Below are 25,457 nucleotides of genomic sequence, written 5' to 3'. Positions count from 1 at the left end.
TTCACAGGTCTATGATGGTTACTTCGATACTGTTGTGGACGTGGACGTGACATCAAAACTATTCGAATTGCCCCTATTCCGCGTTCAAGTGAAAAAAGATTACACAGAGATCGAGAAAAACGTGCAATTCGTGATCAGCAGACCGACGGTGTCACAGGTAAGCGTTTCGACGTAACTACGTGAACTAGTAACCAATGTTAAATCATTGTCATTTTGAAACATTATTGACACCCGCACAAAAGGTTAACGAGGTGGTGTTGGACATAAAGAGCTCTTGGCAGATAGACGGATTCAATTACATAAAGTTAAGTGGTGAGATCATCACGCCGTTTGTGGTGCTCAACCACGTGCAGGGTAGCTTGCAGTATTTCCACCAAAGCAGCACTAAGTCGTATTTCCTAGAATCGTACCTCAACTATTCTCGGAAAGCCGAAATGAAGGCCAGGGCTCATTTAAAAGAACAGTCAATCACTCTAAATTTGGAATCTTCACTAGAGGGCTTGAGGTTAGTGAAACTACAACATCATTAACATAATTATTCATATAATATTATGTTACACAATATTACAACCATAACTTATAAGTAATCAAAATTCGTATAACATCATTGATTTTGGAACGTTTTTATAACTTATACCATAATAGAATAATTGAATAAGTGTATTTTAATATATACTAATGATCGTACAAACAATAACAATATATACAGGAACGTACACTTTTTGGGTACGTTGTTTGCAAAGGATGGCCGGAAAGGAATCGATGCGATTATGATTGGTGACCAGTCGTACAGGATCAGTGGTTGGGCATCTGCAAACAGCTCGTTTCCATTAGCAGTATGTATTCAATATTTTAATAATAAGTCGTAACTATTATTATTTTGTGGTATGTTAACAACAAGATGTTTCATGGTATCATAGATACCTACTTGTTTCCATTGTAGGTGTGGTTTTCAATACAATGGTTCAACTGTAAATCGACTATTTATTCGTCGTCATTACAGAAATAATAATATTATTATGACATTAAAACGGCACAGCGATTATTGAACTGTTTTTACCTGATAAAATATTCCATTAAAATATTATTGAAACATTTTTTTAACAGTTATTTGATAAAAAAAATAATATATATTATATAATAACTAATAGTTTACGATTTTTAAATATTGTTATACATAATCCTCTCTGCAGTGAAGAGTATAATTCAATGACTAATGAGTATACCTAATATATTATTATGTGGATTTTATTATAGCTGCAACCTATAATACGTACACATAGACATAAACCAGTTGAAACGTTATTTTACTTTTAATTTTTCTATTTAACTGTGGTTGTTATAATAATATGGCTTTTCTAGTTTGTTCGAAAAACAATTCATTAAGATCATGTTAGTGCACCATTTATTTTTTCTTTCTGACCCACATACAACATACAAAATGTATGTTAAGTCAAGGCTTAGAAGAACCAACCATGTGCTATTACTTTTAATATTAGAGTGAATTCACTAATTATCATACTTTAAGTTAAGAACATTACCTGTGTCTCTATGTTGGCTATTTTATGATATTTCAATAATTTGTATGTAAGTTTTGATCATGTAAATTATTATACAATTTAAAAATACTTATGAATTGTATAAAAATTAAAATATTGTAAAAAAGCCAACGTAGGAACACAGGTAATGTTCTTAGCATAAAGGTTAATTATAGGTAAATTTACTCTAATTCTAAAAGTAATAGCACAGGGATGGTTCTCCTAAACATAAATTTGACATGTAGCGCATTGGGTTTGAGAGAAAAAATAAATGGTGCGCTGACATCCCCTTAAGTTATAACAATGTGTATAAAATAAGTAAGTAGGTACCTGTATTAAAACTGTGATTAAATTTAAAAATTAATTTAATATTTTAAAGTCTGCAAATATTGTAGGTATACATTTTATAACTATGAATGTTTTTTTTTGGGGTGGGAACTGGTGTATTATTTTAGACCAGCAAGTTTGTTCAATCTACAATGATGGTTGCTGGTAGCAAATTTATCTAGTTGATATTTTGGATTATAAAAAACAAGGAATTCATATAATATATGATGTTCTCACTTAACAACAACAATTAAAAATAAAATAAAAATGTAATTTAAAATAGTTATTATAATTATATATTATTATTTTCATATTATATCCTATTCTATGTATCTATGTAAATTGTTGTAAACAATTTTACATAATATTATCAAAAGTTAAATTTCCCAAAAAAATAAAATAAAATACAGTAACAAAAAAAAAATAGATGACTGTCAAAAAATTTTTTTAAAAAAAATATATAATTATATTATATTGATCCATTTGTTTTCCTTGTTCAGTATGGTATTTTTTTTTAATACAATATTGTAAATTATGTTAATGTACCTATATAAAAATTCAAATTTGACACGTCCATTACAGAGATCTCCTATTCAATGATAAAGTATATTTGAAACCTAATTAATTTACAGCAGATGGAGTTGTTTTCATTAACTTTACCCACCTCTAACTAGACATTTACGAAAAAAAAATATAAATTTTTTGCGTATATTATTATTACCAAACTATTATAATATATTACCTATGTAATGATATGTTTATAATTTTTATAATCGATGACCGTAAACCGTTTTTTAGCTGGAGGCTTATTTAACCAAACAAGGGGTTTCGGTCGGAAGTATAGTAATGCAAGTGAAGCACGATACCCATGGTTATATGATCTTAGCGATGTTGCAATCGATGAAGAAAATAATCAGACTAAGTACACTGATTGTGTCCACCGACGAAGGAAAAATGACTACTGTAGAGGTATATTTGTTTTAAAATACGCGCAACTAACAATAATAATTTGAATAGGGTTTGGAGTGGTTCAGCGGTGATATGGAATTTAACTTGGCTTGTGTTATCGGACACCTGTATTAGATTTCTTTTTGTAATAATATCACCGGCTCTTTCTGAAAAAATAGACCAAAATAAATTAAATAACGATTACCTATGAATTATGATTTATGACGAAATATTTAACTACCTACAAGATACAAGAACATAATTAATTTCATTATAAAATTGTGTTACACAATTTTTTAGTACATTTAAAATTAGGATTTAAAAACTTACTTTTTTTATAACTGGCGCTTTGGTAAATTTGATTTAACCATCTCTGCAGCTGAATAAAATAAATAATAATCAATAAATTCAATTGGTTTTTACTCGACAAATGTTTAACATTGTAACTATGTATTTTTCTAAAAATGAATTGATTTTTAATAATATTATATTACCTATGCTCAATGATGATGTGTGTGAGTTTTTTGTTTTGATGATAAGCGAGTACCTATACCGACTAAATCTGGTACCCTAATCAAGCAGATTATTATTCAGTGAATGAAACATGATCGATATTATTAATTACATTTTGAATTTAAATTTGTTGATATGCGTGGCATCAGATTTTCACCTTAGGGAGTTAAAAGTTCATTAAAATAAAAAAAAAAAAACACGAGTGGCAAGGCTCAAATGTCTTTGATTTTGAGTGGGCACGTGTAAGGCAATTATTATTTGAGTCATCACAGTTTTTTTCAGACTCCTCTAAATGACTTTATATAATAATACTATAATTAGTGTTAAATAATAATAATAAAACTGTACATATATAATATATTATATACTATATAATATATACGTTTGTATTGGTATGCTTGCAGATATCTTCAATGCAAGATAGCTCTCAAGCTGTGTTCGTGAAGAGTTCATTAGTGTTCAAACGGCCAGGAATATACGTGGTCAACGTCCAAGGAGAGTCGATAATCGATGGAGTATCCACGTTGTTATTAGGAAACGTCAAATTGTGGTACGTGTTGATGCTGTTCGCGTAATCGATAGTTAAGTCTTTTCCACCAATAATATTACGATTTGAATCACGGTATTTGTCCTGACAGGTTTATTGGTGACAAAGGCGTAATCAGAAGCTCTGTGGAATCTCGATATCTACAGGGACACGTAAACATCGACTGGGTAATGTCGCTGCCACATCACATCTGGGGAATGGTTGACGTTGAATACGCGCTAAACAAAATGTCGTACCAAAAGCTATTTTCCAAAGTCTACTTCATTGCCCCCGAGAACAGTATCAGTCAAATAACCGTAGGAGCACGTGTCACCGCTAACAACAAATGGACGTACGTCACTCTAATTGTATAATGTTACCTAACTATATATATTATTACTGTGTCTATATGAATATGATAATATGGTATAATAATATATTATTATTTGCCTTAAGTTTAGGGTTGATAGCTAACTTCTATTACCTAGGTATCAATATTATTAAGTTATTTAAGAGAACGTTATAATATTATTACTAAATTTTAAGTGTTAAACACACATACGGAGCGGTTACTCGTTCTGTAGTGGAAAATCACAACTTATATGGATAATAATACTAAACAATAGGAATTTAGATAGTACCAAATAATAGTTATTACTCATGACAGTTACGTTAGTTTTTTCAAAAATACTATACAACAAAGAAGTTACAGATCTATAATAATTTGTATAATGTTTTAAATTAGAAAACAAATACTAAATATATTTAAGTCCCCCTAAAGGACTAAACCCCCATCCCAAATCACGCATATGGACCATAATCAAATCTAACCTGACTCACCTACATACGAATAATTGTGAATAATGATATTAATACGAAACCCAATTTACATGGGGACCTATAACTACATGTACTCGTATGCTATTATGCAAATCTCAAGTCAAAATGAACACGCTAAAGACTATAATTCGAAGATAATATTATATTAAAAATTATAAAACACGTCACGATCTCGTTGTATTCAGATTATATAACCTACCCAAAATCGTACTCTTTTAGTACGCGGATAACCAGGGCCGATGCTATACATAATCAATAGGGGGCCGGGGCCGATAAAAAATTGTTCACTAAAAATACCAAGCCTGGGTTTAAACAATTTAAAAAGTTAAAAATTAAGTCAATCTTAACTTTTTAGCTTAACTTTTAAAATTGAATTTTCATTAACTTAATTTTAAACTTAACTTTTTTTAATTGATATAAACTTAATAAATAACGAGTTACTTTTAATCAAATTCAAGTTAAGTTAATTTGTAAATAATTAAATAATAAATATAATAAAAATAAATATTATTACATAACCATTTACTAGAATAGGAAATTAGAAATATAGTTAAATTAATTTCTTATTCCATTAACCAGAATTCTCAAAAATAACTTAATTAAATAGTAAATAGTAAATACATATTATAGCAATAGCTATTTAGGTATATATTATATTATAATATATAGGTTTATTGTATATATTATAAAGATTAAAGTTGTACCATACCATACTGCGACATACGGGCATATTGTAATAATAATAATTAATAAATATTAATAAGTAATAACTAATAATTAATTTGATATTTGGCTGTATGCATAATCAATTTATGTGTCAAATATGACAAAGTTTAACATGTCTTATAAGTTATAACTATACACAAATATGTATAAAATAAAAAACTTAATAGTAGGTAGTAATACTATTATTAAATATTTCACAGGATAGGTCTAATCTTAAATTATAGATTTTTATTGTCCACTACATCGTAGTAATTTTCAGAGTAGGCAAAATGAGAATTTCTATATTTATCGAAAGTGTTATAATTTTCCTTTTCCGTATACATAGTTACCTAGCCACAAAGATTTATTAAAGCAGTCTAAACCTTTTAAGCCTTTTTCTCAGCACAAAACTAACATATTTGGAACATGATATAATATGTTTATCCATTCTTAACTCTGCGCTCGGCATTTATTTTAAAATTGTTTTCGCTTTATTATAATGAAAATATATTCACACCGATCCAGTTATAATGAAAAAAAACATAGTTCATAATATACAAAATATTAAAAATCTCTCTTACTACTTAAACAAATAATAACTTTCCAGTTTTTTACTAGTACCTATTAAAAATTCCAAAATGTTTAAAATAAAATAAGTAAAACAAGATTAAAGTAAAAAAATGTTCTGAGTGCGCTTACATTTCATGGTATGGAGTAGTGTAATCTACCCTCATACCGTACGAATACCTCGTTTTGTACCTAGCCGATAATAAGATTAGTTAACGTGGTCACTACTTACTAAATATTACAATTATACATAATATGTCTAATAGATTCGAAGCCAATTCCACGGCGATGATACCGTCGCTCCGGAACATATCGTTTGCGACGCATTTGATATTGCCACAAAACATTACCAACGAATACGTAATTGTCGGAAACCTGAAAATTCACGACCAATTCGATTTTATCTCGCATCTGTTCCATTACCGGTCGCCGGATTTGAATTACGAATTTGCCACGTTCAGCGAGGTAAGTGTCGTATAGGTGGCTCACCTCACCTAACTATATGACGGACAATGGTGACGGCGACGACCATGCCATTGTTGTGGCTGACGGTTTTAAACGTGTACGGATGTTTTTGACGCAGGTTCTTTGGAACGAGAGAATAAATGGTTTGGTGACGTGGGCGTACAGGACTGAAAATCGTGTATTTTTGGTTGACACGTTCAGTGGTAAGACAATGGAAAAGTTTTACGACATACATAATGTGTTTGACGCGAGTTTCCTTAAGCACAGACACATTTCTAATTTAGTGTACAAAAAGCCAAACACACCACATAATATCAGGTGAGTTAAATTAGTTTTGCATGTATAATAATTATTAAAAAATAATTATGATAGCAACATTGATCAGTTTTTATAATTCTATAAACGTTTATGCTGATTTGGATTCTTTTTAAACTAATCAAATCAACACGTAAAGCAAAATTCAAATTCGTAATAATAAAAATAATAATAATAATAATAATTGTTGTTAATACAATATATTATTACATATATTTAATATTTTAATCGACATAGAGACTTAAAATTAAAAATTGTACACATATTTAAATACTTTTTTATAAAACGGTAAATATCCTTAATCCTTAATATACAATTGTTGTTTATTGTTTTATGCATATAAAATGTTTTAGACATCAATGTCAATACAATTTATTAGTTCTTGCCGCCATCCCCCACCCGGGCATGGCAGATACCTTCGGGTGCCCAATCAAAAATTCTGCCAAACCCAACACACGCGTGTTCCTTCCCCTTAACAACCCACAAAACAAACCACTACAGCTAATGGCCATAGTTGCCAAAGCTTAAGATCAATAAAAAAAAAAAATTTATTAGTTGATTTAAAATTTTTAATAACTCAATTTTTGTGTAGATTGGTTTTATTAGTATCTTAAGGTCAAATTTGTAGACGTTAATTGTATGGATAAATATTGGATATTAGATATGATAATAGTATTGTAAATATTATAATTATAAAACATATTTACTGTAGGTCAATATAGTATAAGGTTGTCTCGTAATAACATTTTTAGTACTTCTATTACTTCTGTAGTTACAAACCCCTGTTCAAGTCATTTTATTTTTATTTGTATGAGTATAAAGTACAGATTATTTAAAAAAAATTGTATTGTTATAATTTTAGGATTGCTTATTTTATATTGCTAATTATTATCGTCTAAATGTGTATAAGGAATATAATGTGAAAAAAATATGAAATTTGAAAGAGAAAGTAATTATAGAGTAGTCGTATTATTATTATTTTCATGAATCCCAAAAAATCAAAGCCAGCCAATTTACCAAATCGAATTAAAATATAAAAAAGACATTTTGAGGTCACAGAGTTAAAAATAATAATATATTTGTATACCGAGAATAAAAAAGGCAGGCGAAAAGTTATTGAAATAGTGTTAAAAAATAATGTTCAATGAAGCTTCTATAAATAATATTGTATATAGATATACCACACGTGCATAACTTGTAATAATAATAATATTATTCAGAGCGTCTGAAATATCAAATATGTAGATTAACTTACCTACACAGCCGATAAAATAAAACATTTTAAATACGTGTTATGAAAAATGAAATTGAAAAAATAAATTATTTTTTACATATATAAATAAATAAAATGTCAACATCTCGTTCGAATAAGCTCATCAGTTAACCATCATTTTCAAAGGATTTTTTTTCATTTCAAGTTGTTCATAACAATTTGTAACAACAGATTTTATTGTTTAGACATTGAATATATACTATCTAGTAATGAGTATGAAACGAGTTAAATGTATACATGTAATATAAACAGTAATATAATATTATATAGTATCGCCTATAGGTGCAGTCTATATCTGCAGTAATATCTGACCAATTTTTTTATTCAAAATATATCATATTCCTACCTAAAAACAATTCTAATAAGGTGGACAAGTGGGTACTCCTTTGCTGTACAATAGTCGTCGAGTATGTTATTGCAATGGATGTGTTTTGATAATTGACATAAATTAAATGATTAATTTGACATTGATAAATAACATTTAATAATTTAAAAAAAAATTTATAAAAATCGAAAATATCTCATAGCTATAAATAGTGTAACTTTCCAGTGAACTTCCATATAAGTAGCACATAAATAGTTAAAATATTTTTTAAATTTCACCATGTATAGAAAATGCTAATATAAATATTTGGTGAAAATTTCAAGTGTCTACGTTTATTTGTTTTTGAATTACAACAAAATATCAAAAATCGATTAATTAAAATTTGTTTATTTACCGCTGAATATCAAATATCATAAAAATGTTAAATCCATTTTTTGTTAAGGGCAGAATAAGTTGTGGGGAATCTTCTATTAAAATTTCTGATGTTAGCTATGAAAAAAAACTTTTATGATTTTAATAATATATTTTTGACTTATTGTAAATCAGCATGGATTAATATATTAATATATTAGTACTCTAAGTACGTTTCACTAAAAAGGAATTGTTTTTTTTTTTAATCCAACAGTGAGCTTTCCATTAAATAATCATAGGGCTCAACTGCTCAAGCCTAGGTTGATTGAATTCCCTATTTTTGCATATGCGTCGCCAATCAATAGATGTTAATATAATATATATTATTTTAACTTACAGTTTGGAAGTATTTTACCCACCGGAAATCAAAATCACATCGGCAATGGTGATCTTCGAGTCGTTTGACCATTTCACATCTTTCATTAACACAACTACTCCGTTCGTCAACATTCAGTACTTTGCGTTGCGCATTATCGCTGAAACGTCACCGTAAAATATGATTAACATTTAAACTATTATAAACACATCTGGCCTCTGAGACCGGAAGCTACTGTTACAATAGTATTAAAGCGGTGGTGTGTTTTCGACAGGTTGAACTTTCACCGACATATCGAGGTGTTTTGGCCACACACTAGCGCCTTGATGAACGCTACCAAAACCAAGACACTGAAAGAAATCAGTATGCTGAACGTAGGAGAAATCCTTTTACAGTTCCCTATCGACAAGAAGTACCACGTGGGTAGATTCGATTTCAAATACGAAGTAAGTTCGCTGTTATAGAATAATTGTAGTACAGTATACACATACAGAGCATGTCAATTGCTTTCTGGCCAAGTTACTCCTTCCCCTCAGGTGAAAACAAAAATACTCAATTTCTGTCATTATCATAGATTTGATCAAGTTATGATAAAAGAATCAAAAATACATGTTCAAGTTAAGACCGTGACTCTTGAATCGTATATCTAATATAATTAGGTAGCTACCCAACTTTATAATTACCTACTGACAACAGTTAATACGAAGTATCGAATCGTTATTGATTAATGATAATTTTAAATAACTATAATGTTATAGCTTGTTAGGTATAAATATATAAATTATATTATTCTTATGAATTTACTCATTTGAAATCTCCGCTTGATGTCTCCAATATAGACAATAATAACCTCGACTACGAATAATTATTACAAATCTTAACTGAGACTGAATTAGTAAACAACAGGTTTCATTATATATTAATTATATTACAATAATCTAGAGAAAGTATGATTAACTTTATCTTATAATAAAATGTTAGGCCCGCTGTCAGAATAATACATCCGTGCATCGCCCCTGCCCCATTTCAAAAATGAATCCGGGCGTCTTGATTATATTCCGTGCCTGTCATTCGTTACAAATAATCAATATTCGTGTTCTTTGTTCCATTCATTGTAAGATAATATTACATACTTTATTATAATATTATACTAACATGTATTATAGGACTTGACGAAAGAAATAATCGGAGATTCGAGAGTCGTGTACGATGAAATAAAAATCATCGAAGGAAACTTCACTAGGAAATTTACGGTATACAAAAACGACTTTATTGATGACGCCATTGACGTGATGGTCCAGAATAAAATGCTACCACTGGGCGTGAGGTATCTCCACAGAGTGAATAAAGATGGTCTTGTGGCCACGGTAGACGTTCCAAAAACCGTGAGTAACAGAGTAACAAGTTTTTTTTATTCAATTGGTTATTTTACGCGTTTTTCCGCCGAGGATACCTCACTGAAAATGTCCGGTACATGAACACGTTGACACAGTTAGGCTAATTGATTGAAAACAATGTTATAATAATATTATAATAATATTATCTTAAAACATACGCAAAAAACCAAAGCGAGATGGTTTCAAACATTTTCGTATCTTTTATTTTTAAGACAATTGTTTAATCTCTATAAACCACACTAAAAGCCGCAATTCAAGTACAAAATATACGTTTTAATGTAAGTATAACTCCGAGTCATTTTTATATTATAATATATAAAATATTTTCAACAAATGTCAATAAAGTTACCTATATTCAACCCTAAATAAAACGTCAGTGAGACATCATCCTAATCGCAACCCAAGTATCTTATATAGCGAGATTGTTATTTATTTATAGAGCTGTTATTATAACGTTGAATAATATTTTCATAATGGGGTTTCAGGACTTTAAGCGTATGGAAGTGTTTAAACTTCACAACGAGACCGAATTTAACGTGACTCTGGAGATGTTGCAGAACAAATACGAAATAGCTCGGGAAAATACATTGAAAGGTTTGGGCGTTGTGTTTACGTAATAATAATATAATAATTATTGTTATCCGTGTGATCGTGCAATGATTTAATATCATATTTTTGTATCTAAAAGGCTACAGCGGACCACTTTTATATTAAAAATAATAATAATAATAATAATAATAATAAAAATAACAAAAAAAGAATCCCTATTGAAAATACAATAATGTTATACATAACAATATAATATAATATTATTACTTTACGTTCCGACTTTGACTGTTTCGAGGGGTGTATGTGCATTCATAGCTTTCAAATAAATATTGTGTAATTGATCGGGAACTACCGTTCATGGGTCTGAAACAACACTTTGGATAATTGAAAAAAATCTATTTTAATGAATCCCGAATACACAACGCACGAATTTGTATTTATCAAATACCTTACCGAGAATTATTTGCGTATTGGTATTGTTTGGCATTAGAAGTACCATTACGACCAACAGTAAATTAATTACTTTTTAATAGATAAAAAAAACGTATAGAATGATTGTGTGAAATTTGTCAAAACTAGAAATGTCTTTGAAATCTAAAACTATATATTCGATGTAATGAGAGAGCTTTTGTTATGATGCACAACATATTAGATTCACAATCAATAATATTATAATGTCAATAATTTGTTTTGGTTTAAATTATTTCCTCGTGTGCAGACGAATTGAAGACCTCGTAGTCTAGACCTCCTCATGAGTACAAAATATCCAATTAAAATAAAACGATATTCTTTTTTTCTAGTCGTGACATGTTGACAACAATTAAAATTAATGTGCCGGAAAAACAGTAAAAAAGATTTACCTTTTAAAAACTTACGCATAAGCTAAAACAAAAAAAAAAAAGTTTAAAAATGGTCCTTATTGAATTTCTAATGAGTTGTGTATACACACATTATTAAAGTAAACGAAGATGGGTATCAAAAATGTTAAGCAAGACTGTCAATCTAATTTATTACTGGAAATGTAAATATGTTGATTCCTGAATATATATTACAAATTAAAAATGTATTAGTAGGTATCTAAAAAAAGACAATTTTTTATATCTAATACATTTATAAGCTTCTTCTTTTTCGGCAAACTCGGCTACTAGGTCCATTATGACATACATATTTGCCTCTAGTTTTGCCTATCCGATGCCTGTATAATAATATATCTTTTTATCCATATCCTTTTATAATCAGATCCGTATTTAGATATTATGCGATCAGGGGCACTCATAAAATTCCACCCCTCTTTTTGGCCAACAGAGGGGAGGTAGATGTCCAGTGTTTAATTAAAAATTATAAATAACTATATAAAATTATAAATTTTAAATAAAGGAACAAATTAACTTTAGTTTCCACGCGCTTTTCTGATTTTTTTGCTTTTGAAACATTCATTTAAAAAAAATTAATGATTGTGGGTAAAAAATGTGCGGAAATCATTATTTTGGAAATTATATTATAATATATCCTTCCTAAGTTGGCAATTTTCTGTTTTGATGCATGCACACAACGTTGTGGCTTACCGCCGTGCACTGGCGCCTTTAATGAATTTTCTTTTCCTTTTAAAGATTTTAAAGAATACAGAAAATAATAATATAATATCATTAATATCTAACTTTATTATAATTCGGTATGGAATGTTAAGAAGCTAAATAGAAGAAATTCAATAAAAATAACTAAAACCTATCAGTTAACTTTTTTTATACATATAACAGATACGATTTTTTTTTAAATCAATAAAAATTACCTAATTAAAAGTTGTTTTTGTTAAATTATTTACAGTGATCAATTTCAACAGGAGCATTGTGATCAATTCACATTATGATGACGATAATGATGACTCTTATACAAGAAATGTAAAAATAGTTTTGAACCCCGATGCCTGGATGAACTCGGCATTGAGGGTTGCTTATCATAATTCGGTATGTAGTTCATGATTGTTATTAAATGAGATAAGAGGATGTCAGTGCACAATTTGATTTCTATCTTTGAACATTGCGCAACATGTGAATTTGTGACATTTGTGGTAACAATCTTGCCTGGTTAGATTTAATATTAAAGTGCAATCGTCAATTATCAAACTTAAAGTAAAAAAAAATATTATTGTTCATATGTTTGCTTTTTACAACATTTAAATTTTTCTGTGATATATGAGCATATTTTTGAAAAAATTGTAATATCTTGTATACTCATCATTTGCAGAAGAATTAACAATGTATCGTAAAATAACCAACAAATCAAAATATGAACATAGATAATGTTTTTCCGTTTAAGTTTGATTATAGGTCAATAAATTCTAATATTAAAGCTAACAATACAAAATTGGTTCTGCTGAACGATAATTTGCTATATTTCACATTTCTCGGAGAAAGAAAACCAAATAGTTCGCGCTGACACGTCTTAAGTATACATTACGTTTTTTAATTGTACAAATTAAATAATTCGAACTTCGTTTGAAGACACCCAGTGAATATGGGAAAATAATTGACATAAACGTAGCATATCCCAGAAGGAATTTCTCAATTATCAGCGATATAGAGACAGACACTAAATATTTGATGTCTCAGATGACACTAATACAGCACAGAGCTTTGCCGGACGATAAGTACGTACTCGGATATCGAATTGATTGGAGAAAACTTGAGTCTAAAGTCAATAGACATCGTATAGCTGTGTTGCTGTTCCACCCTTCATTCCAAAAAGTAAGTAATTCGAGCATAAGACATCTAGAGTAAATAAACTCTGAATAATTCAGATACAATAAATTATTGTATTAGGCAGTAAACTTTAATCTTGTTTGAGTATTATATATATTATTTTATTTATAAATATTATTTAATGTCTTCATATTATTTGAAGAGAGGTGGGATCTCAAGATTTTTGTCAAATATTCACTTATAAAAATACACTTTATGCTGTCTGGTTTCTAGTTAAATATATTTAGGTATATATTAATTGTGTTGATAATTTAAACTTCACACAGTTATAAATTATAATAATATTAACAGTTTTTCTAGTAAGCTTGTAAACTTGTAAACATGTAAGCTATTCTTACATCTGATGAGTAAATATTATTTTGGCAGCATTTTTAAGTGGGCACCCGTAGGTATATGCCATGCCCGTGTAGGAGATGGCGGTCTCTTTCTCCGGATACCGTGACTGCCCGAAGATAAATGCCACCCGTGGCCGAGTTCAAACCAACGACAGTGCACGTCGCCACCGACGTCTTAGTCCGTTCGGCCACTCCGTCCCCCATGTTCATATATTATATGACTACAGAATGTCTCAATTTCAAACTACGGTTTCAGTGGACCATTTTTTTGCATGGTTTTTACATTTTTTTTTTCTTATGTTTTCTTATTTTTTCTTATTTTCCCTTATTTTATTTTTCTTCTTTATCAATACATACGAATGTTTGGTTTTTTTTTATTCATCGGTTTTTAGTACAGTTAGGCTAGGATTTTGTAATAATTGATTGTATGAATCCGCTGTAGGTTGAATTAAGTAATAAAGACAAACTTGGTACAACTTTGATACTTTAGAGTTGAATTATACATTTACATACAAACCACACGGGGCCCGCGATCTACCGCAGGTAGATAAATAGATTGCGTACCTAATAATATACTGCTGTGAATCTCACCGACAACACCGCGCCGGTTGGGATAGCTATACATTAAAATATAATATAATTTACACTAAAAAAGACATAGCTTCCACAGCATGTTACACTCAAAATGAGTTGAACAATCAGAATTTTTTCCCGGGCAATGCCGGGTGATTCAGATAGTATTTAATATTTTAAAGTACACTTTTATAGGAGGAGGCTTTATATTCGTTCTTTAGGTTTGTGTTTCATGATAATTATTGTCTAGTAGTGCAATTATTTTAATACTTAATCAAATGTATGTAAAGTAGGGTACCTACCCATAGCTATAGGTTTTAACTGTTTTTATAATATTTTTAGAACGTTACAATTAGAGGAAACTATTCACGTGGTAACTCGATACTCTTTGATTTAAATGCTGAATACGACTATGCGTTGGATTCAAGACGAAAGTTTACCATTGGATGCTTGGTTGAAAACAATTCGGCCAAGTCTAAACGAAACTACTTTTTATCCCTTAAAGGAAGACATTTAATTACCAGGTAATAATTAATTATTATCAGTCACGTGATGAATAGGGTGTGAAAATGAAGGGCGAGAAAGTAAAACCATGTTCATAACTGTTCAAACTTGGATAATGTTAGACAAAATCACTGACAAAGATATGTACTCATAAACAGATTATTAAAGCAAAAAAAAAATATTAATAATAATAAACAACATTATTCCTACAAAATAAACATTGCTTTTAGATTTAAATTGGACGCTGCTGGTACTTTTAAATCACAAGAATTCTTTCATTACTTCCACAACAATATTACTTATAAACGAGCATACTTACCAGATCAGTATTGGGATGGTAAAGGTGTATTGGATTTTTTTAACAAAACTATACTGATCGAGGTAAATATTTTTAATTATAAATTATAACTATAAAAATGAAAAACTAACATAAATAATATTATAAATTAGAAATATTCAATCCACGATACTACTTTTATCTATGGGAATTACAGTAATTTTCAAGGAACACACTATGTGAACGGAATGATACGAAGAGGCGATGATCAAAATATTGTTGGGAAATTTTACATAAATATTCCACAGAAGGATACTAATCTAGTTATTAATTTCACTCCGGGTAAGGTTAAATAGTATAATCATTAATATGGATTAGTTGTATACGTGTATACGATAAAAATTGTTCTTAGTTTCCATTGAAAAATTGCTAATTTTTGTAATTTGATGAACTTTGTAAGAATTTGAACTCAAACGTTGTATGAACAACTTATAACCCTTTAAGACATAAAACATTTGATAGTTAATTAATATAGAATACTTTTATCTAACGCATATTTTTTTGATGAGCAATACAATTAAAAGATTTCTTAATTATTAAAAACAATTAAACTAACCTTAACTTGTAGTTATTGTACAGTAGAGTGTAGACTTGCTTAAATTGGTATTTGAATGTGCACGTGTCATGGTTAAAGGGTAAAAAATATATTTAAATCACATATTAAATTAATATAGGTATTCTTTAAAAAGTACTTATACTTTTCAATTTCAATTTTTTAAAACCAATTTTGTTTTCTATCTGTTACGAATTAGACTATTTTTGTATTGTTTTATTTAATAACTAATAAGTTATGAATTTGATTATCTTACCAAAGGAAAATATCCTACAATATTTTGGTTGAATTTCATTGCCAAAATACAAAGTGTTTCCGCAGAATTTAGTGCTAGTTGAAATAGTTTCTAAATAAATCAGGTTACGTGTATAACGCATACCTAGTATACTAATTGGCTAATGGATTAAATTAAATATCAAATATGAGGCTCTATACTATCAAAATATTGTAAATTTCAACAACTTACAACATAATTATTTTGTAAACGTATATTTAATTAGGTACCTGTTATTAATGTATTCATTGTATTTGTCACTTATTTTTACTTAAATTGGATATTTTAGACGCCACAAAACAATTGTTTATGTCCGGAAATATGTTGGAAAGTAAAAATGCTAAATTTAACATATGGAGAACCGAAAACAATGTAATTATTCCAGACGTTGAATTTTCTTTAAGTCTTAACCATTCTAGATTGCTGTCTTCTTCATTGGAATGGAGAATCGATTTGAAAGACAATATTGTGGTAATTTACGTATATTATTTTTATTATTATGTACATTGGGTATATTACAAGATTACAAGAAGTGTTCAACTTGATAATTAATAATGTATAGTAATATTAATTTGAGTGTGTGTGTTTATTTAGAGTGCGTTACGTACATCGGTTAACCGTACTTGGTGCTATATTCAAGATACAACAGAGTTTTGGACACATTACATAAAATCTCAGACGGTGGAAACTGCAAATGGAATTTGGGCTGATACAAAACCGGAAATACAAGAATTTCTCAATGATATAAGGTATTGTGATTTTTGTATTATTCGAACTCAAAGAATAGAAACTGTGATTAAAATTGTTTATTTTTTTTATACTAAATTTTTCTTAATATCTAGTGCTGGCGTGCCGCGCTTTATATTTTAATACCAAATACTTTTGGTTTATTGATTAGTGCATAGAAACTATAATACAACCCTTTATCAGAAGTTTAACTTGTTCAAGCATAAATTCGATGTGCTCAAAGTTGGTTCACTTTGATTTAACGAAGGTTTACTAATACAAAACAATATTGTATTAGAACAATTTATGTTGAATCTCCATGGATCGCCTTGGGTACATAAAATATCCTTAGACACCCACACAGCATACAAATATTTCCTTACTAGGGTAAAAATATTTTCAGGAAAATATTATAGTTGTCAAAATATTTTTTAAAAATGCATAAATAGTTTGGAAATATTTTAGTAATATTCTTTGGCCAAGAAGTTCATATTTTATTACATTTAATAATATAATAATAAAAATAATAATTTGAATATATTAGTTAACATTTTTATGCAATTATATAGTACGATATTTTGTTATCACGAGAAGAAAATATTTATAAAATATTATTATTCAAATATTCATTATTCAAGCACTTTAAAACATTCATAAAATATTATCATTTCCCTAAGACTGTGTGGGCAATGTTCAAATATTCAAGCATATTTAATATGGATTTAATCGATTATTTATAAAAAATTATTAGTCCAATTAGTAAAATTTTAAGCACTTAAAACTATTAATGAATACGTAATAAAATATAATTTAGTCAATTATAGGTTATATTACACAGGTATAATTTGAGATTTTATAAATTACATTGTAAATAATATGTACTTCGGAGGTGATAATTTTATTATATTGTTTAATATCCGTGACACCCAATTCCTTTACAGGACCACAAACACTCCTGAAAAGTGAAAACCCAGCTATTATTCATTACCAATGCATTATTTCATCTTAAAAAATAAGTTTACAACTCCAATGTATATACTACACATTCAATACTATTGAACCTACATTATTTAATGTGATATTCACTAATATTTATTGAATTTAGTATAATATGAATGAAGTTAATATGCCTTATCATGTTACGCAGTTAAGAAAATGTTTTAATTTGTACCTCATAATAGAAATATGCATGGTTAGAAAGTCTGTAGGTTATGGCGAGGAGAGACCGTCACGGTATACAAACGCCTACCGACGCAATGCAAATTTTAAGAACTTTAAATCATTACCAGACAAAAAGTTTTGCATTAAAATACATTTTTAAATCACTAATATTCACAAAAAAAATATACCCATGCGTGATTATCGCATAAAAATATGCATTCTAGTTTGATTTTCAAAAGTTTACTCTCGAAACTACATTATTAAAAGGGTTTAAAAAAAGTTATCTGCAAGTTTGAGATCATTTGTATTTTATTACGTTTTGGTTCTAAATTTTTTTTCTTTACTTTGCATTATTTTACATTTAAAATATTTGATTTTGAACTAAATTAATGTTTTGCTTGATGTTGATGAAAATTATGTTTGGGGTGTGTGTATGTGAGTTTCATGTGCCATTACAACACTCATTACCTTTTGGAGCAGTATTAACTAATTAATTCTAATTTAAAAAATGTTTGGCTCTTGTTTTTATTCTAAAGCTTGAAAATTGAATACAAGGTTCTTCATAAATTTATTTGGTTTGATAGATTACTAAAAAATATTTATATTATAATTTAATTACTTAGGTAATAGGGGTATATTTTTAATAGATATTTGAAGTTTTAATTTTACGAAATTGTTTATTTAAACGATAACCAAATGTAATTGTAATTGAATCAAGGTTTTTCATACATTTTTTTTGGTTTTATAGAATACTAAAAAATATTTATATTAGAATTTAATGACTTCAGCATATATTAAAAATAGATATATGAAGTTTTAATTTTTTGAAATTGTTTATTACGAAAACCAAACGATATTTTGTAAGCAATTTTAGTTATTACGTTGGAATTTAAACAAAACTACTCGGATAGGGGACTTGACAATATTTTTTGAATTACATAATATATTGTTATTCGCAGCGTGCTAATAGCACGGTGCTATGGTACGCATTATATTGACAATAATTGACTTATGAGTTAATATCAACAAATAACAGTATATTTTTATATGATATTATCATAATAATTAATAATATAATATTATGTTTGATGTTTTTATCAACAATTAGTTCAATATACCGAATTACCAACAGAAAAATATATACCTATTTACTTATTTCCTAGACTGTTGTAATATTAATAAATTATAAAATATCCTTAGAACAGGTAATATATCTATCAGAATTCAGAACCATTTATCTTTTATTATATACATTAAGATTAAATCTAACATCCAGTAACATTATTTCTATAATAACCCTCGTGACCCATTGAAGCATCTACACTCATTACTTCAAAACGTTTTAACGGATTTACAAAAATTATTTTTAGGTAGATAATTTGATGTTATAACGTCAAATTTTTGAAAAAAAAGTTATATTTTTGAAAAACTGTATTGTATTGTTTTTTTTTTGTGGTTTCATCCTTACATGGGAGCCGTACGCTTTCACATTCCTTGGCCCCCAAGTATTGTATTATACTAATATTTATCACTTATCATTATTTTACTTTTTACTTTTTTGAATGACCATTGGCCGCTTACATTTTTAATTTCATAATCCAAAATAGAATATATTTCGAAGTATTTTGGTACAAGTAAATCGAATTTCAAACGAGTAATTAATTGGTTATACTTATTTAAATTGTATTGATGAGCGGAGTAGTGGACCATAATTTGTTGGTGTATTCCTGTGCCACTCTTTTCCATTCTTCAAACCTTTGAATGCTATTATAAGTAACAAATAATACCTAACTAACTAACTCATTTGAAATTTGATTTTTACATAAGTATCGATTTACTTCAAGAAATATGTTATGCTATGTAAAATATATTCTGTCAATTGTTTAAAATTATTTAAAAATAATAACGATAAAGAAATATGAAATATTTTTTATCACGCCTGCACCGAAAGTTTGGTTTTCGATAATGGAAATCCCAAAAAGTACCGGGTGGTAAAGTGGAAATCCCCAACAGTGCCGGACAGTAAAATGGAAATCCCCAAAAGTGCTAGGCGCACATACAAACGGGTATCCCCTGTACAACCAGATACTGAAATCTAGACCAATGGTCCTTAGCAAAACATAAACTTTTGATTACATCTTATATTCATATTATAACCTCCATGCGTGACGCTTAAAATAAATAAAACCAAATCGTTTCTTTCATGAAATATTGTTTTTGTAGAAATATGGTCTAGTTGTTGCATAGATCGCTGCATTACCCTTGCCGTGATCGATGAACGCAGAGGTGTGACAACAAATAGTATGTGTGGCTCGTGCGGGAAGGCAATTTCAGTCTTGGGCGAATGCGGCCCTCGCCTGGGTCCCGTATACCACACATCGCCCGCAACTGAAATAGCTGACTTTCCACCCTTGCCACACAATATACTATTTTTAAGTATTGTTCTGACATACATACAATTAAGAAAAAAAAACATTTTCAAAAAACTTAAAACTTTTCAAAATAATGAGAATATACACTTAAATGGATCAGCCTGCATAATATGTATAAAGTGTTTTTTTATGAATATTGTTTATTCTAAATTTATTCACACTATTCATAATTTGTGCAGCAATTTCCACGTACTAGAAGAAGATTTGGCGTATTTCAGAAAGGTGTTCAATAAATCTTACAACGCGAATGAGTTTTATTTGAAAGATATCCACGGGCTGTACATTGCAATGATGGAAGACATGTCGTTTATGTGAGTGTAGAAAATGCACTGTAGAAGTCAAATGTGTTATACGATTATTGTATCGCCGTTAATCGTTTTTTTTTTTGTGCACGGTGTATCTACCTACCGTTAGCGGTGCAACAATAATTAATAACTTTTTTTCTAATATTAATATACTTATTCTTTCCGTTTGTTAGTGACACAATGGGATCGTTACCGCAGATCGTCAACGAAATATGGACTGCATTAGGTGACACTGGGCAAACCATCAGAAAATCTATAGTTTGGTTTATCGACAACGTGAGTGATATTTCATTTATACAATGGCCTCGGGTCTCGGACAGGATAGTGTAATTTTACTGTATTCGATTTGATTGCAATGATTGCATTCGATAAAAAACGATTCTGAGTGGACGAGGGAATCTTTTTTTTTTAATTTTATTCGTCTCTATGGTGATAAACAAAGCGTTTTAAGAACAGCTTAAGAACGATTGATATAAATAGGTAATTTATATAATTATGATTATAATTTATAATTATGAAATATCATAAAAATTAAAAAAATATAAAATAAAAGAAAAAGCTCATAAGTCGCTCAAATGTTTTGAAAATTTTACCATGTTAAGGTAAGGCTAATATAAGTAAACAACCCAAATTTCAAGTTTTTACAAATGTTTTTAACCGAATTACAACAAAAAAACTCCCAAAATTTAAATGTCTATAAATAGCTCAAAAATAGCTAAAACTGTCCGAACTTTAAAGTGTAAGGAACAAAATCCAAAATATAACAAAAAATATCTCTCGTCATTTTTCATTTGAAGCAATATTTCTGGTAGAAAACGTCGTCCGTAATTATTTAATATTATAAAATCGTGAAATCGTACGTTTTTTCTTCTTTAACCGCATTTATTTCGAGTAGTGTTTCGAAAATCGAGAAATGACCTTTCTAAAGTACCAGCTCAAGAACATTACCTTTCAGAAAAGATACTATACTTGATACTTTTGAGCAAGTTTAGAGGGATAAAAGTTTTACAGAATAAAAAAGAAAAAGAAATAAACATCATTGTAAAACCATTACATTCCTCGCTCCGCTCAGAATCTAAAAAAAATGTATGTGGTGTAGACCCTTTTAACAATTTCAATTTTATAAACGCCCTTCTAAAAACATATAATAATAGTGGTATAAGTCCTTTTAACATTTTCATTTCTACAAAGGCCCTTTTAATTTTATGCAGTATTTGTATATCTATACATTATACTATATTGTATCTATTAACTTGTCGGTTTATTGTTAACTGATAATATGAAATTGGAGAAAAATTTGTTATTAAGTGTTACCAATACAAGTGATGTTCAGTGTGTAACCTAGTAAAACCACTTTGTTCAATCTGGTAATATACAAACACCAATAATCATAATTATTCTTATAAACTGTGAAGGTTTTAAACAATTAGCATGCATTCGGTGTGGTAAAAGCCCTTTCAACAGTTCCATGTAGATTATTTTAGTTTTTAAAAGGGCGTCTGCATATCTTGTATTCGGTATTGCTATTTGATTTTTCAGTAGATGTATACGCTGTTTTACCAGAATATGCTCCTGATTTTTCTGAAAATTTAGATAACAAAAACAATACCGTCGATCTTCTAATAATTAATATTTTTTAATTTTTTTCTTAATTATTATAAATATTAATTATTACTAATAATGGTTAAAATAAATATAAAAAATATAAATATTGATTAGGACAAAAATTATTACATAGGTACTGAAATAGGGTCTCGTTAATCCGAACGGGATAGGTAAAAGGGGTCGTTCGGATTAGGTACCGATTTCTTTGGATTACCTATGACTTTATTAACACACATTTTCTTGCAATTTAAACTTAAAAAATAATTATTTAATTAACTATTATAATTTAAAATTTAAAATTTAAACTTAAATTGTCCCTTGACATGACTTGTCGCATTTGGTTACTCACCCGTATGGGTCCGTCGATGAATTTTCAATGTGTCACAATTAGCGTTTGCTGGTGTATATTATCAGGCTGCTTCTATAGCAAACCACTTAATTGATTTGTGCTACTAAGGAATTTGTTTTTCGTACTTTTACTTGGCTACTATTATACTATTCTGTTTATGATCGATTTTAATTTATTGACTTCACCATATTTTTCAGCCAGTGCTATTGTTGTATTACTCTTTAAAGTTATTACAAAATCATACATTTTTAATCAAAATGTTAAGTCTGCTGTTATTCGTTATAAATTAGATGCAACAAAAAAAAAAAGCAGGCTATGCCTAAAAATTGTTTTTTTCTTCCCCTCCCGGTAATTTTGAAAAGTATATAGAATTTTACTGCTTTAATAAGTAATAGGTGATGATGAACACATTTCAAAACTACTTATTCTTAATTAATGGTTCAATTATTGTTGTGAATACTAGTATGAATAAATACTAGTAAGATAGACTCAGTGGCGGATCCAGGGGAGGGCAAAGGGGGCATTTGCCCCCCTCAATCGCCGTAGTTTCCCTTTGTTTTACACTGTGTTTAGCCAATTTTGTAGCAAATGTATGTACTTTTTGTACTTTTGCCCCCTCCATGCCCCCGCTAAAATTAAGCCCTGGATCCGCCACTGGATAGACTAAGGAGTTTTTTAAAACTGATAGAATTCCATTTTTATGTCGAGTCAGTTTACTGTAGACCTTTCAACCTAAGATGGTAGGATTTATTAATTGTTATACGTTCGTCAAAATAATTCAATCTAACATCTAAGGTTATGTTAAACGGTGTACTACATTGTTATTTGACATGGTCTCGTTTAAAGTATTCTTCTATCCTCTTGAACTTCTTTAGGGAGGTCGACTCCTCTTATTTAGAGCTAAGACATCGATTAGGTAAGAATAATGTTACAACTCGAAATGGGTCATACTATTTTGTGTTGTGATACTATATGTGATCGAACTAGATATAAATTCCAGGCAGAAAGTGTGATATTTTTTCACAATTTTGAGTGAAAATACACAATAATTTATTATACATTTATACCTAGAACGCAGGTAAGAAATCCTCTTTTAGAATAATATCGAAAACCATAAATGTTGAACAATCGTAAATGTCTAAATAGTCCAGTATTTCCAAATATAGGTGCCCCCCACAACATTTGAACTCTTTAATTTATATCCATAAAAACTAAAAAATAATATAAAAAAACTTATTTTAATAAAAAATACTCGAGATACCTACAACATTTTTCTAGGAAAGAAATAATAATACAAATATGTATTTAAATATTTTATTGTAAATATTTCAATATTTGTTTGGTCTGCGGCGTTCATTTTTCCTGGACATTGAAGTTCTTGTTATTGAAAGGACAAAAGTTTATTGAATGTGTACCAACTTTTAGTATAGCTATAATAATGCGCCATTAGGAAAATAAATGTAAGAACTACCTACTCTATATGTTCAGCAAACCGATGCAAATAGAAGATACCTTAATTAGGTATACTAATATTTAGTATTATTTTATTATATTTGAATGGATACAAGCATAATACATAATAATATTAAGGTGGATAGCACCACAGCGTTAAACCCAATGACTTCGGAGTTGGCATATTTTAAGAAACACATTAAAACTTCTATAACCGAATATCTTTTTTGCATAGAAGTGTATGTAATATCAAAAATAATATAAATATTTATGTAACAAAACGGAAACACAAATAACTAATCTGCATATTGTAAATAATATCAAATATACAATATATAATAAATACGATTAGGAACAACAAAACTTGTATTGTATAATTAGTTCTATGAGAATCATTATTGCTTGTGGCGTTTTTATACCTATATAACATTGTCAATTTCTCAGGCTTTACAATATTTTATAGTATTGTTTTTAATGGAAACGTATTTACTCGATAAGCTATACTAAGTACTTGGCTATAGTTCTGATGTTTTTTCATCGCAGTGGTTTTTAATTAATACGTTTTAGTTCTTCTACACGGTCGTACCACAGAAACTGTGTTAAGTTTAGTCCAGACCTCACGGGGTCCGGATCCTTGTAGGCTGATTGTTCTAAAAAAATCAATTCGTTCACGCGTACACGCGTTTCTTGAAAAAAATAAATAATAAGTTTATGTGGTTGATTATTGCTTGCTTTAAATAATTATATAGGCTAAAATAATTTATTAATAAGTTTTTCTGAAAAACAGCAAAAAATGTTTTCAAATTATACAAGAACATACAAAATAAAACATATAAATGTTTAAAATGTTAGAGCATGTAGGTACGTAAAAGACGTGCACGATTTGGATGCCCCAAAAGCGTTATAAATGCATTAAAAATATGAAATTTGTCGAAGTTTACGTTATATTTGATATATATAACATGTCACGTTCGCGTTTCGTTGGTCAAGAATAAACTTATAGTATAGTAAACACAATGACAGCAATATCTTATAATACCACGATAATGGTGACAATATGATAACTGTCTTCTAATA

The 25,457-nt window shown here is 28.9% G+C and overlaps 1 protein-coding gene across 1 annotated transcript in view; it reads left to right on the top strand.

Annotated features, from left to right (window-relative positions):
• LOC132934536 (uncharacterized) overlaps window positions 1-25,457 on the top strand; it is a 118,910-nt gene that overhangs the window by 37,962 nt on the left and 55,491 nt on the right. Inside the window, exons 37-57 of the mRNA XM_061000851.1 lie at window positions 8-157; window positions 243-505; window positions 710-836; window positions 2,664-2,834; window positions 3,731-3,876; window positions 3,965-4,204; window positions 6,231-6,429; window positions 6,548-6,747; window positions 9,093-9,242; window positions 9,344-9,515; window positions 10,236-10,454; window positions 10,952-11,060; window positions 12,840-12,979; window positions 13,517-13,759; window positions 15,025-15,206; window positions 15,417-15,567; window positions 15,637-15,805; window positions 16,640-16,821; window positions 16,945-17,099; window positions 20,849-20,980; window positions 21,148-21,250. Of these exons, the coding sequence (XP_060856834.1) occupies window positions 8-157; window positions 243-505; window positions 710-836; window positions 2,664-2,834; window positions 3,731-3,876; window positions 3,965-4,204; window positions 6,231-6,429; window positions 6,548-6,747; window positions 9,093-9,242; window positions 9,344-9,515; window positions 10,236-10,454; window positions 10,952-11,060; window positions 12,840-12,979; window positions 13,517-13,759; window positions 15,025-15,206; window positions 15,417-15,567; window positions 15,637-15,805; window positions 16,640-16,821; window positions 16,945-17,099; window positions 20,849-20,980; window positions 21,148-21,250 (3,603 nt within the window). The remainder of the gene's footprint in view (window positions 1-7; window positions 158-242; window positions 506-709; window positions 837-2,663; window positions 2,835-3,730; window positions 3,877-3,964; window positions 4,205-6,230; window positions 6,430-6,547; window positions 6,748-9,092; window positions 9,243-9,343; window positions 9,516-10,235; window positions 10,455-10,951; window positions 11,061-12,839; window positions 12,980-13,516; window positions 13,760-15,024; window positions 15,207-15,416; window positions 15,568-15,636; window positions 15,806-16,639; window positions 16,822-16,944; window positions 17,100-20,848; window positions 20,981-21,147; window positions 21,251-25,457) is intronic.

Source organism: Metopolophium dirhodum, chromosome 1 (genome assembly GCF_019925205.1).
Source record: "Metopolophium dirhodum isolate CAU chromosome 1, ASM1992520v1, whole genome shotgun sequence".
In the NCBI taxonomy this organism is placed as follows: Eukaryota; Metazoa; Arthropoda; class Insecta; order Hemiptera; family Aphididae; genus Metopolophium; species Metopolophium dirhodum.
The sequence above is the reverse complement of the archived record's forward strand: the minus strand, read 5'-3'. Positions and strand labels throughout refer to the sequence as shown.